The 12,373-nt window shown below is 37.5% G+C and overlaps 1 protein-coding gene across 1 annotated transcript in view; it reads left to right on the top strand.

The window, feature by feature from the left end:
- ATP13A3 (ATPase 13A3) overlaps positions 1–12,373 on the top strand; it is a 58,794-nt gene that overhangs the window by 8,757 nt on the left and 37,664 nt on the right. The window contains 1 exon segment of the mRNA XM_068405999.1: positions 11,068–11,161. Coding sequence (XP_068262100.1) covers positions 11,111–11,161 — 51 coding nt within the window. The 5' untranslated portion in view covers positions 11,068–11,110.

Here is a 12,373-nt window from a genome sequence, read left to right as displayed (position 1 = left end):
GGGATGTAGTAGCTAGATGGACGTGGGCCAAAGTGCATTACAGACATAGAGGAATTGTGTTAAATGTTACAGTCCTGTACGTCTGTTCTGTTCTGTTCTTGTCTTTGTCAAACTTCAGTTCATGGAGATGAGAGTGTAACTTCCCCCTTGATTTTTCTTACCTTACCTCATATGGTAGTTCTAAGAGTAAATTAATAATTTTCAGGAGCTAAGCTGTCAGGTTGTGTAAATTCCTGTGCATAAGAAAATAGCCTTCTACAGCAGTCTAAGCTCTGAATGAAACTTGTTTGCAGATTTTTGTGTTACTTATTTCATTATTAGAATTTGATCAAGACAAATAAATTGTCCTGCTTGACAACTTAAATTGTGTTAAATTCTTTGATAAAACCTTTTAACTTTAATTTTTAGTATTTATATATGATATTTAGAGTTTTAGCAATTTCTGTCATGCATAGTGTTTCTATTGATTGGTGGGTTGGTTACACATAAGAAGAGCTCTTTCCTTGAAGTGTTTCTGATTAAGTAAAGTGAATGTGCCACATCCTTAAGGCTTTGTATCAATTTATTATGACTGTTTAAAAAAATTGTACTTTCAGTAAACTTTAGAAAACTCAGGTTTAAGTGCTAAAGTTTAACCTGCTTACATGTATAGATCTTATTACAGAATACATTTTTAGAAGTGAGTACAACTTGGTGCTATTTCCATTAATCTGGAAGATAGCCTGTGTGTGTGGATTTAGCAGTCGCATAGTTGAACTTTAAGAATCTTTAAGTTTTACATCATGACTTCAGGAAGGTGCGAAGAAATACTGCTGCTTTGTCTCAGAATGCTCGACTGAAAGCAAAGAGAGGTACTAAGTTATACTGATGATGGGAAAGAAAAGAAAGACACTAAAGCAGATTGCTTATGATGAGTATGACTGGTTCTCGGACTATGCTGTAGTCATAGCTGTATGCCAACTATATGTGCTTTTGAGGAAACAAAAGTTAAATGTCTAAACTTTAGAGGAAAGTTCATTTCTTGTGATTATTCTGGTTGTGCTTGATGGTCTCCTTGTAGGCGAACAGAAACTTGATTCAAATGTTCTTATGTTAACCTCGAAAATATTTTCCAAGAATTTAGAGGAAGAGGAAAAAAAGTCATTGCCTCCTTTTACTGAGCATCCATACTACAAAAGCAAATATATCCCAGGAAGCAGATACTCTACATTGCACAATAAGGCGGCAGCCACACAGGAAAGGTTGGGCTCTTGGCACAGCCCCTGAGGGGAAATGCTTCCTTGAAAGGACCCATTGTTGCTGGGTCTGGGTCTTCAGATTCCCAATTCTTCCCTAGAATACTTGCTGTTCTCTTGGTGCTGGGATGGGGCATCTTTGCCATCTCCATTATCTGACCATAACAGTCTTGGTTATTTAATAAAATAGAAGGAGTGAGTAAAGTTCACACCCTGTGCGAGAAAGGAACGTCTTTTTGGAAACAGCTTCAGTGCTCAGCTATTGAATCATGCTGGGTGTAATGGCGCCATGCCTTACCCAAGGTATCTGAAACAGTTTAACTTTCTCTTCCAAGAATAAATAAAACATTTCATTGTCCCTGTTGTCAAAGTCTGTGATTTCTAACCCAAATGTCTAGTATACTCTTCCAAGAAAGGAAAGAAACAATAAACATCTGAAAGAAATATATGCTTTGTTCGATTCCCTGACTGTGGAACAGACCTTCTTTCTTTCATGGCAACCAGGTAGGAGATCCAGAAATCTAAAAAGGAAGCAAGGAAAGACTGTATTTCTATGTGCCTGAGAGTGGGAACAAGCTTTGGGCAATTTTGACTTCTGGTGCTTGATTTACCAGTTGAAAATTTTCATTAATGTAAATAGGTGCTGCTTGAAGTAAGATAAATGAGATGCCGGGAAGGTTAGGTGGTGAAGTGCTTGACTAGTTGTCCTTGATATGAATGAGTGCTTTCCTAAATTATCTTCTAACATGTCTTCAACTTGGGCATGTGCTGTTACATTAATAGCAAATTTTTAAGTGGTTTGAAAATAATGATCTGAAGACCAGTTAGAAAGTAAGTTTTGAGTATAGTATTGGCTATAGTACTTCGTTATCATGATGAATTGCGATACTGAGTTTATTGTTAGATGTAGAATTATCTTTCCTTAATGTAGCATGTATTTTGCTATAAACATTGCAATTGCTATTGCAGCCTGCAAAAAGTATACTTTACAAAGAATACACTCTACAAATGTAAATACAATTTTGGTTTGGTGATTGTTGGATACAATGGTCTTCCTTAAGCCTAAACACAGAAACAAAAGCTTGTATTATAACAGAAGGCCCAAGATGGGAAGTGATAAAATAGGTATTGAGTAGAGGGCTTTGTTAAAATTTAGCTCATGTACTTGTAAAATTTCCATGTATTCATTAAACTATTATGTCATACTTATTGTTAGAGCTTAGTTGGTTGACTAAAGTGTTAAGCTTTGTTTGTAGTACAAATTATAACCTTAACTTCCTTCAAAATATAGCTGGAGGATTTTTGATCTTCCATAGTTCTTTTAGCTTGTAGGTCTTATCCAAACATTTATTGTACATTATGTGGATAACTTCATATTTAAGGGTTCAGCTGCAAGCTACTGGAGAACCGTAAATCGTGACGACTTCCATTCAAGTAAGGTGCATTTCTCAGATTGAAGGTGCTTCTCAAGGAAAGTATCTTTTACGTTTGCAGTCTGGACCACAAACTTACGATAAATGTTAGTAAGTTAAAATAATACCGAAAGCGTTACACATAAATCTAAATTAACACACGTAAGCTCATCCTGGTGTATGTTGAAGTAAAATGCGGTAAACTTTGTTTTTTATGGTCATAAAAATGTGATGTCCCCGGACTATTGGCTAAATTGTATATCGGGTATAAAGTGATCTGTTTCAGTTTTGAAGTGATCTTTGAGTGACGTGGCTTTTATGTTTTGGGGGCAGGATCTCGCACATGGTGTCAGGCTTGTCAGGTGGCGTGAGAAGTCTCTAGTGTTGTGCTGCAGCTCAGATATGTGGATCCCTCTGAGCCCAGGCTGTAGCATAATCCCATCTGTCCCAAATCACGGCTGTGGTCCTAGATACTAAGTGGAAGTTGTCACTGCAACAGTGGTGCGCATCAGAGATGCAGAAGTGCTGAGTGCAGGCACACCTGTGTTCAGAAGCTCCTTGAAGCCTGTAAGAATCCATAAAAAGGAACTTTGGAAGCTGTTTCCTCTGAGGAGATCCTGAAACTAATGAGTGAGGGATGATGAATCCTAATAACAGACTGTTTGGAGACAAGATGACATAATGTGGATTTTAGCAGGGCATTCTTACAGCCTTTGAAATCAACTCCTAGCTTTTGTAATTGCAAGTCTGTTTAAAAATGGTCCCTTTTTCACTTTCAGTGGCTGCAGGTTCTGCCAGTCTTTTCAAAAGCAGCCAGTGGAGAAATAGTACGTTATTTTTATGGATGCTGAAATAGGATCCCTTACATAAAGGAGGAGGACTGGAAAGTAAATATGGGACTTAATGTCCAAGATGCTGTGGGCAGAAGCTTTGGTTTCAGCTCTTGAAAGCTTGAAATGTTCTGCTCAAGTTTGCTTTGTTTTTTGGTGATTGATTTTTAAAGTGTGCAGCATGTTATGTGATACAGTTTGAAAAGAATGTGCTCTTAAATATTTTTTCTTTATTTTGTCTTTATTTTTTGTCTTTATTTTTTCTGATCTTTACATCGTCTTAGCCTTGTGTCTTTGTCCACTTATTTATTTGTACAGCACATTTTAAATGAAGTCAGTGTTTTAGATTCAGCTTTTCAGGTATTGTGTGTGGAACTCATTGGCAGTTGGCATGGGCAGGAGCTGCAAGCCCAAGTAGTAATAGCTGATAAGACTTTTCCTTCTATTTTTATAGCTCCATTTAACAGTGTGCTTTTTCTGGAGTATGGTCTCTTAAGCTATACCTAGAACTTCTTTCCTTGGCTGCTGGCAATTCTGACATCAGATTAAATGTTACACATGCATTGAAAGCAATGTATTGAATGCAACTTTGCATGGTCAGTGCTGCCAAGCGTTGTGTAGACCAGGAGGTCTCATTAGCAGGATGGCCAAGGAGATCTTGGGTCAGGAAAAAAATTTTTTTTTTTCAGCTGAGAAATGTTTTTGTGGTCTGGGGGAAAGAGTTCTTACTCTTTCTGGAATAATTTTGAAGAAGCATTTTCATTGTGTTTTTTTTACTGCTAGTAGCTGGATAAGAGGTCCTTTTTTAAATGTGCTTAATGACATATAATGTTCAAACTTGGAAATACATTTCAATATTCAGAGCAACTTTTGGCATTCGGCCTGAGGTATGAGTGCAGAACTGTCTTCCAAAGCACCGTCTCCTTGGACGGGCCAAGTGCCTCCTGTGCAGCACCTGATACACAGCCCTTGTAGGGTGATGTGGAAAGCCAGCTTCCATGGAAGGGCAAAAGCATGCACTTTTCCTCTGTCAATTGCTTTGTAAAATTAACTTCCATCCTCTTCTGCTAATGGTCAGCTATAGCTCAGGCTCTGTTTTCATTTTTCCTAAGAAATTGAATGTATTTTGAAACTGAATGTATTCGCAGAAGATATATTCATACCTCTTCCTGGCCTGTTACTGCTCTTCTAGTTTGAGTAATTCTTCTGTTTTTAATTCTATAACTGCCAGTATGGCAGAGATTGAGCATTAGTTGGTGGTTTGTGTAGGTGAAGCAGTTGCTTACCTCCTGTAGGTCCATTGCATGAATGCCAAAAACTTTTACCATAATGCGTGGAAAAAATGGACTCAGTTTGTAACTGCTGTGAAGGTGTGGAAATCGTGTGTTACTGGAACAAGAACAAGCCCTGATGGTAAACATTGCCTTTGTAAGGTCTCTGACCTTGCTAGGTTGATTCCTTCTCATGGTAAAGGGTTGGAAGTATAGCTCTAAAGGACAGAAATGTTTAATTTCTGAGTGACTGAAATAATGTTTGGCTTTCTAGTTTCAAAATGAAACAGGGTTTTTCTGTGTTTTGACAGCTAGCCAGGATGCAGTGGAAGATGATGTCTGTCTGCTATGCAACAGGCACTATCTGTGGTTAAGAATGACCAAGATATTTTTTTTAAATTCAGAAATCTGAAAGACTTGTAATGAATTAGGCCATTTAGAGACTTAATTTTCAACTCCAGAGCTGTGAAGTGTCTCTTAATGAAGGATATATTTGTTGTAAATAAGTTCTTGAAAAGGGCTTGGAAAGTCTTTCAGTAGCCCTTAAAGACACCATAACGGATCCTTTTAGACCCAGGAGAGCCAGACTGGTCATTTAGTAAGACATTAGATCAGACTTCAGGAGTATGATTCATGTGTGATCTATATCGTGATCTTTTTCTAGACAGGTCATTTTTTTGTTGTTGTTGTATTAATTCTCTTTGTGTAGAAATTTACAGTGCTTGGTGTATTTAATGACAGTGATTACGTAGGGAACTGAGGAAGATTGACTCATATGCCTGTACATAGGTGGTGTTTAAATTGGCGTCTTTCATGCACGTCTCGCACTTTTCCTGTCTGCTTTGCTAGATCTTTTCATTTGCCCTTTGTGTTCTCACCACAGTAACGCTGTTCAGAAAAGTAACTCGTTTCTGCAACGTTTGGGTAGTGACCAAGTTACCTGTTTCAGCTTTGTAGTGCTTGATCTCTAAAGGGCGTCTGATTTGTTGTATGTGATTGCTTCATTATGCTCTGTGGTAAACTATAAAATGCTGAGAGTGAGAAATGTGTGTATTTCTTAACCTTTATCATCAATCGGCTCCTCAAAATGAATGTTGTTGTCTTCACTCATGACAGCTGTAAATACAAGGAAGGGTTTGGTCAGGAGCATATATGCTTTTAGATGAGCAGATAATATCAGGACTCGTGCATAGACCTGAAACTGTCTGCAGGCTCCTGGTGAGGCATTTGTGGTTTGAATAGAAGGAGCTGGACCGGGCGGCTGATGCCTGGAAGCGCAGCCTCCGCGCCAGCCTGGCCACAGTCCTGCGATTGTTTGGCCACACTGGAGGGAAGAGGAAAAAAAAAAAAAGGCATTCCAAGCAGTGCCAAATTTTCTTTGATATGTTAATCTTTTGATAACAGTTTGAAAAGCCCTTGGAGACTTTTTTTTAGATTTTAGACAAAATAGTTCATTTGTCAGGACTTCCCTTGTAGATAGGGTCTCCGTTATTAAGAACTGCCTCGCAAATTCATGATAACAAAAGCAAGTGCAGAGGACAGCTGCTGGACTGCTTGGTGGTAAGAGAAACTCTTTTAGTTATCTCAGGATTTTTACTAATATCTGAAAAGAATAAAATGGGATGTTTAAGATACAAGTTTGTAAGTTTATTTACTTGCATATTTTAAGCAGATGAATGGTGACAGAGCATAAGCATATGTAACAACTTAATAATTTTTTTATGCATATCCATACATGGATTTTACTGAAGACTTGAGCTGTCAAAATGATATTTTTGTCTGAGAAACTTGGTATTTAAATTCCCCAGTGACTGTAGGAGAACTCAAAAGTTTCTTCTTTTGTAGCTGTAGTCTTTGCAGACCTTGGAAATTTTCTCTTGAAATCATGAAACTTCCAGTTAAACAGGAAAACTAGAAGAATAAACTGATGGCAACAATGTAGGTATACTAAAGCAGAATTCATTTTTAAGGGTTGTGGATTTAGGACAAATGTTGAGGAGAACAAATGTTGAGGAGAACAGAGGGAAGATCTCTTTGCTTCCTACCTCCCAAATCAAACTTGAAAGGTAAAATTTGCACTGAAGTAGTTTAATTATGCCAACTATTAGAAAACTGACTTCAGATAAATTAGTAGTCTTTCAAAAGCATGGCTTGCAGAACTCTTCAGGCATTCTGATTGAGACTTACTGCAGTTCTTTAACAACATTTTCCTTAATAAACGTGCCATGAGTTCACTTGCACCTTTTATACCATTGCTACAAATGTTTATTTCCTATAAATATTTTTGTAGAACTGCTTGGTATCCTGGTTGTTTAGTCAGGAGAGATCAACAAGTAGATATTGGTGTAGTAATTCCAAAAAGGTGCAACATTTTCTTCACTGTTGGGGATACGTGTAGTTTTAAGGTCTGTACACTGCTGTAATTTCTCCAGTGATCCAGTTTGTGATCTACTTTAGCTCCAAAATAATATCAACTTAAATCTGAAGCTGCAGATGCTGTCCTACTCATAGCTACATACTCTTCAGCCAGAGGCAAATAGCAAATGCAGTTTAACTTAATTTTGATACACTTTTTTTTACAACGTTGCAGATTTACTGTTTAAGTAATTCAAATGTGTGCTCTTAGAAGTACTTACAGTTCAGACGCTGTTCAGCTGATTGCAATGCTATTGTTAAATTTATATCTATGTTCTAAAATGTTGCAAGTGATCTCATTCTCTTAGTCTCAGTGGCAAACAGTATTTCTTTTACAGACCTTTTTTATACTTTCTAGTTTTCTGACCCTAGAAGATGCTTAGCTATGCAATAGTAGCTCAATGAGTAAAAAATATGTAAGTGGAGTGACTAACTTTCACCATTTCCATTGGGTTTGGCCCCTTTCTTTAAAAGGAATAGATAGTGCTTTTTGGTTGCTATTTTCAGTTTATTTAAGGGGGAAAGGACTTCTCTAGCTATCCACTGCAGGGAACTTGTGCTGGAGAGAGGCTGAGTGACAGCCCTTGCATCAGAGGCGCTTTATATTTGAATATTCTTGAGTCCACGTTGCTGCTTGCGAGTGGATTTCAGCCTCACTTCAAGTACTAGTAAAATGTTGTACTCCCTTGTAGTCTGAAAAGTCCAAGGCTTGTATTTAAATAATTAAATATTTAAAGTGTTGAAATGTTTCATTTCCCACCATATTATAGAAGGAAGGAAGTAAAGATCAAATGCAGATTGCTAAAGTCTCTTCTGAATTGGTAAGATGCTGCTACTTATTTCTTCAGTCTGACCCTGCAGCCTGAAGTCAGCCCCAAAGAGGGCAACCCTGTGGAGCCCATGGTGGTGGGTGCTCAACCTCAACTTTCAGTGAGAAAGAAACCCAAAGCAGTTACGCGTTTGAACTCTTGATGATGAGCTTGGGCTGATGATGTGCCAAAAGGGATAAGACTGGAGAAAGAGTGCTGTTCTTCGTTGCTGAATAGTAATGATTTCCATGACCCATCAACTGAGAAAAGATCTCTAATGTTTTCTAAAGTTTAGAGATTTGAATTTGAGTTTAACAGGGAAAATTACAGGCAGTATATGAAATATTGAGAATGTGTGTGTTAGTTGAAGGTTGCTCAGTAAATGAGTCTGTATAAAATGCAGAGGAGCTAATGATGTGAGTCAAAAATAGCTTCCTACTGCTCCTCATGTATTCCCTATGTGATTCTACCCAGCTGTTTAAAGAACTCACTGAATCACAGGAATTACTGCTGGTGCTCTCAGTGCTGAGATTTCTCTTCGTGCTTCTTCAGACCGACGACTTGACTCTCCTGAGCTGTGGAACAGCCCTAAATTAAAGCATTTGCACTTCTCTCTCATGCTGCTGCGGTGTCGCGTAAGGTGCCTGTTCTGACATGTTGGCTTTACGGAAATCTCAGTTGAGATTTATTGATCTTGAAGCTGTTTGCATTTACTTTGCCACCTGGTGTTTTCCTCTATCAAGTACGGTTGTTACTAGATACATTCATCAAGGTTGGAGTTTTGCCTGCTGGCACTGTTTTTGATGTCGCAGTACACTATAGCAGGGAAATGCATGCTTGTTTAAGAGCAGACTAGTTCAAGTATGATAAATCTAGTAATTCTCTCATGGAGATGTGAACTCTGTTAGAAGTAGAACTCTATAAATACACAAAACTTTTTCTGGCTGCATGACTTCTTGATTGAAAATGTGATTTGTATGGTGTACATAAAGTTGTTTGATGTTATTAATTCAAAGATTGTTCTCAGGAGCTTTCTTAGCAATCCTGTGCAGTTTTAGGACAGATTTTAACTGGTTTCTCAGGATAAAAAGCTGTTTAGTGAAGAAAAAGTGTCAATTAAAAGAAAAAATGTGTTTTAGAACTTGCATGACTTGTGTTACAGATAAGGAAGTATCAATGGTGCACATCTTTTGGCTTAATTTTCAAATTAATCTGGATAGTAATAGAAAATCTTCAGCTTAACCATGCAAGGAGCGTGTGAGCTGGTGTTTCTGTCAGAGGAGACATTTGTTATCAAATTAACTTCATTCCATATGGAACAAAAGACAAACTGTATCAAGCACTCAATTTATGAAGCGCTGAGTTATTTTTCACCTGTGACTGAGCCCTGTGTTTTGATGCAGTTCTTTGCCTCAAGTGTGTGTTTCTTCTACTAGGAGCTTATTCAGCAGTGGGAATAGATTTCTGAGGAAACCCCGACTGGGCAGCAGCAGAAACCTTTTCTGTTGGGTTCCTGCTTCATGCGTTGGCTTGATTGGAAAGGAGGTGGTAGCTTGCAGAAACCATGCGAGGATGAGATGATGTTGATAAACTACAGGAGTTGGGAGGAAAGACCTTTTGAAGTTGGCACTGCTGCTGAATGTGAGTGCATGGATCCAGGGGCTGGCTTTGAGAGGATCTGAGTTGGAGTGTGGTGTTTTGATTTGTGAAGGTGTTGGGGAGTTAATGCCAGCAAAGAACTTGGTAATGATTATGCACTTATCGTAAAGCTGCCTAATACTAAATACTTTGAATAGAGGTATCCTTGTCTTCAATGGACAGCTGAGATGAAGTTAAGTGGGTGGCTTTCACCTTGTGTTTTTTTTTTGTTGGTTTTTTTTTTTGGTAGCAGCCTTCTGTCTGAAAAATGGCAACTGCAGTATCTACTTGTTCTGTGACAGTGAATCCTTAATACTTGAGGACTGTTTATATGCTGTGGTAGTAAGTGCTGTCTTCAGGGATTGATACATGTGCAGTAAATAAAAACAAAGGCTGTACTATGTCAGTGCAAAGAATGATAGTTAATCCATGTCTTGGCAGGCGAGCATTGGCTATTCAGTGGTTTTAACTATGGTAGGTGGTCCTGTGGAAATATGATTCGGGTGCATTAATTATAAATTGTATACAATTAATATGTATGGATGGCCCAAATGAAGGTTAGATGCAATTTTAATTTCAAAAATTTAGCTTTTTGACTTGTTGTCTTTGATTTTCTTTGTTTATGTGATGTTGAAACTTCTGATGAGCCTCATACTGTGTTGTAGCCTTTTGTTTGTAGGTCTTCCCTACTGGAATAGGGATGTGTGTGCACTATGTTCATCTCGTAGATAGCTTTATATTTTTTCATGCCTTTCCCTTTTTATGAAACTTATGATAATAATCTTCTCAGAGCACCCCATGAGACTTGCAACTATGAGAGATTTAGAATAAGAAACAAACCCATTGATACAAATTGCATGGTGAAAGAAGGGAAAAGACTTAACTGACCATTAAGCATGTCTTGATTTAGAAATATTAAACTGGGGAATAAGCTTTTTTTAGCATGTACCTGTTTTTCTGCTCAGATGAGAAATGCACATCTCAGGGGTCCAATGCCTTTCCTCTTGAAGGATAGCCTGGCTTCTGAAAGCATCTGATTGGAGCTATTATGTATAGAATGATAGAAATGTGTAATCTTGACCTACTTTTAAGCCTTTTTTTTTTTACAGATTTAATTTACATTTCCATTGAGAAGTTTGTGGAATATACCAAAAACTGCTTGCTGCATGTAGAATGTAACCAAGTTAAATTGGTACAAGCTCTTTTTGCTCCTTCAAAGCTTGCTGTTTCTGCAATATTTTACTTGTATTCATCCAGTGTTCAATCTTCAAGCTGTACTAGAGGTCCTTGGGTCATTACTACTGGAAACTAGTAACAGTACAAATTTAAGATCTATCTTAATATAGTGTCAGTGTGTTTTATGTGTATGCGCTTACAGAAAACAACTCAAACCAACCTAATACTTAAGTATAAAATCAGTAATGTTGCTTCAATTTTTCATTCTTTTGTTCTTAAAGGTCTTCCATATCTCAAGTCGAGAAGTTCCATATCATACTAAACATGGAGAAAGAAGAAAAGAAATTTGTCAATAAAGCAGAGGAAGATGAGATGGTAATTAATTCTGTTTGTCTATTTTTAGACACTGAAAGAAACATATTTTCATGTTTGTTTCTTTAAAAGAGGCATGTTAAATCAGGAAGTGGACTGTCTCAGTTTAAATCAGTTTAGCAGTTTTGTAAGGTTATCCTTGATAATCTTTTTTGGCATTAAGAAATCTAATCTTGGAATAGGGAATGTTTTTGTTGGAAGCTTTTGCAAAGGTTCTGAGTTGGCTACAATGAGGTCAGCAGTCCAATAGATAAAAGATTTTGGTACTCAACAACTTTGTTTTTTAAAGGAAAATGGAAGCAAAGTGGGTCGTTGTTTGTAAATTTGTATCCCATTCTAGAGACAGCAAAAAGTATTTGGGGTATATAGGGATTTTTGTTTTTAAAAATGGTGGATTCCTGTGAATGGAAGTCCTTGTTTCTTCTTTGTGCACACTGCTAGGAAAAGCTGCTCTTCACTAGACCAACTCTAATATGGAGAGCAGGCAAATACACCTTAAAACAAAAAATGAAACCGAGATGTTTATGGTCTGATCGCTAAAATAAATGTTTTTTGGAGAAAATAATTTTTTTTTTTTCTGCCAAAAGAAGCCTTAACCTCTCCCACTATCTTTCACCCACCTGTTTTTATTGGTAAGGAGTGAATACTGCCTCTAGTGTTTTGGGGGTAACGGAGAATGGGTTTTATCTTTGCTTTTTGTCAGCTGAGAAGGCTGCAAAACTTATTGAAAAGCCTTTTCTTAGGAAAGGAGTTTAAACAATTTCTAATACTGTTGAAAGAAATGTACAAAAAGAATTTCAAAAAGTTGGTGTCAATATGAACAATGTGGGTGGGACTCAGTGGGAAACTTCATTGCCCTTTTGCAGCAGGACATATGATCTAGTGATGTAATGTGAAACTCAGGAATGTAACACGGCATCTAGTAAGTCACTGAATTATTTTCTGTTCCTGGCTGTCATCAGGTTAAGTTGGTACTTGCCTTAGACCAAGGCACACTTAATACTTTGTGGGTTTTTTAATGGGAGAAGAGGATTTTTCCAGCTGGTGTAAGTTACAGAACCTTTGGCAGTGTGGCTTGCAGTTGCTAATGTTTCACAGTAGTGTTTCTTGTTAAATGGCAGGCAAAATAAGCCAGTTTCTCTACTAAAAAGTAGTATTTGACAAATATATTTACATGCTTGTTTAGAAAGTATGGAATTCTGCTAGCACCAGTAA

The sequence above is a fragment of the Nyctibius grandis genome, chromosome 8 (assembly GCF_013368605.1).
Source record: "Nyctibius grandis isolate bNycGra1 chromosome 8, bNycGra1.pri, whole genome shotgun sequence".
Taxonomy (NCBI): Eukaryota; Metazoa; Chordata; class Aves; order Nyctibiiformes; family Nyctibiidae; genus Nyctibius; species Nyctibius grandis.
Note: the sequence above shows the minus strand (reverse complement) of the source record. Positions and strands in the feature narration are given on the sequence as shown.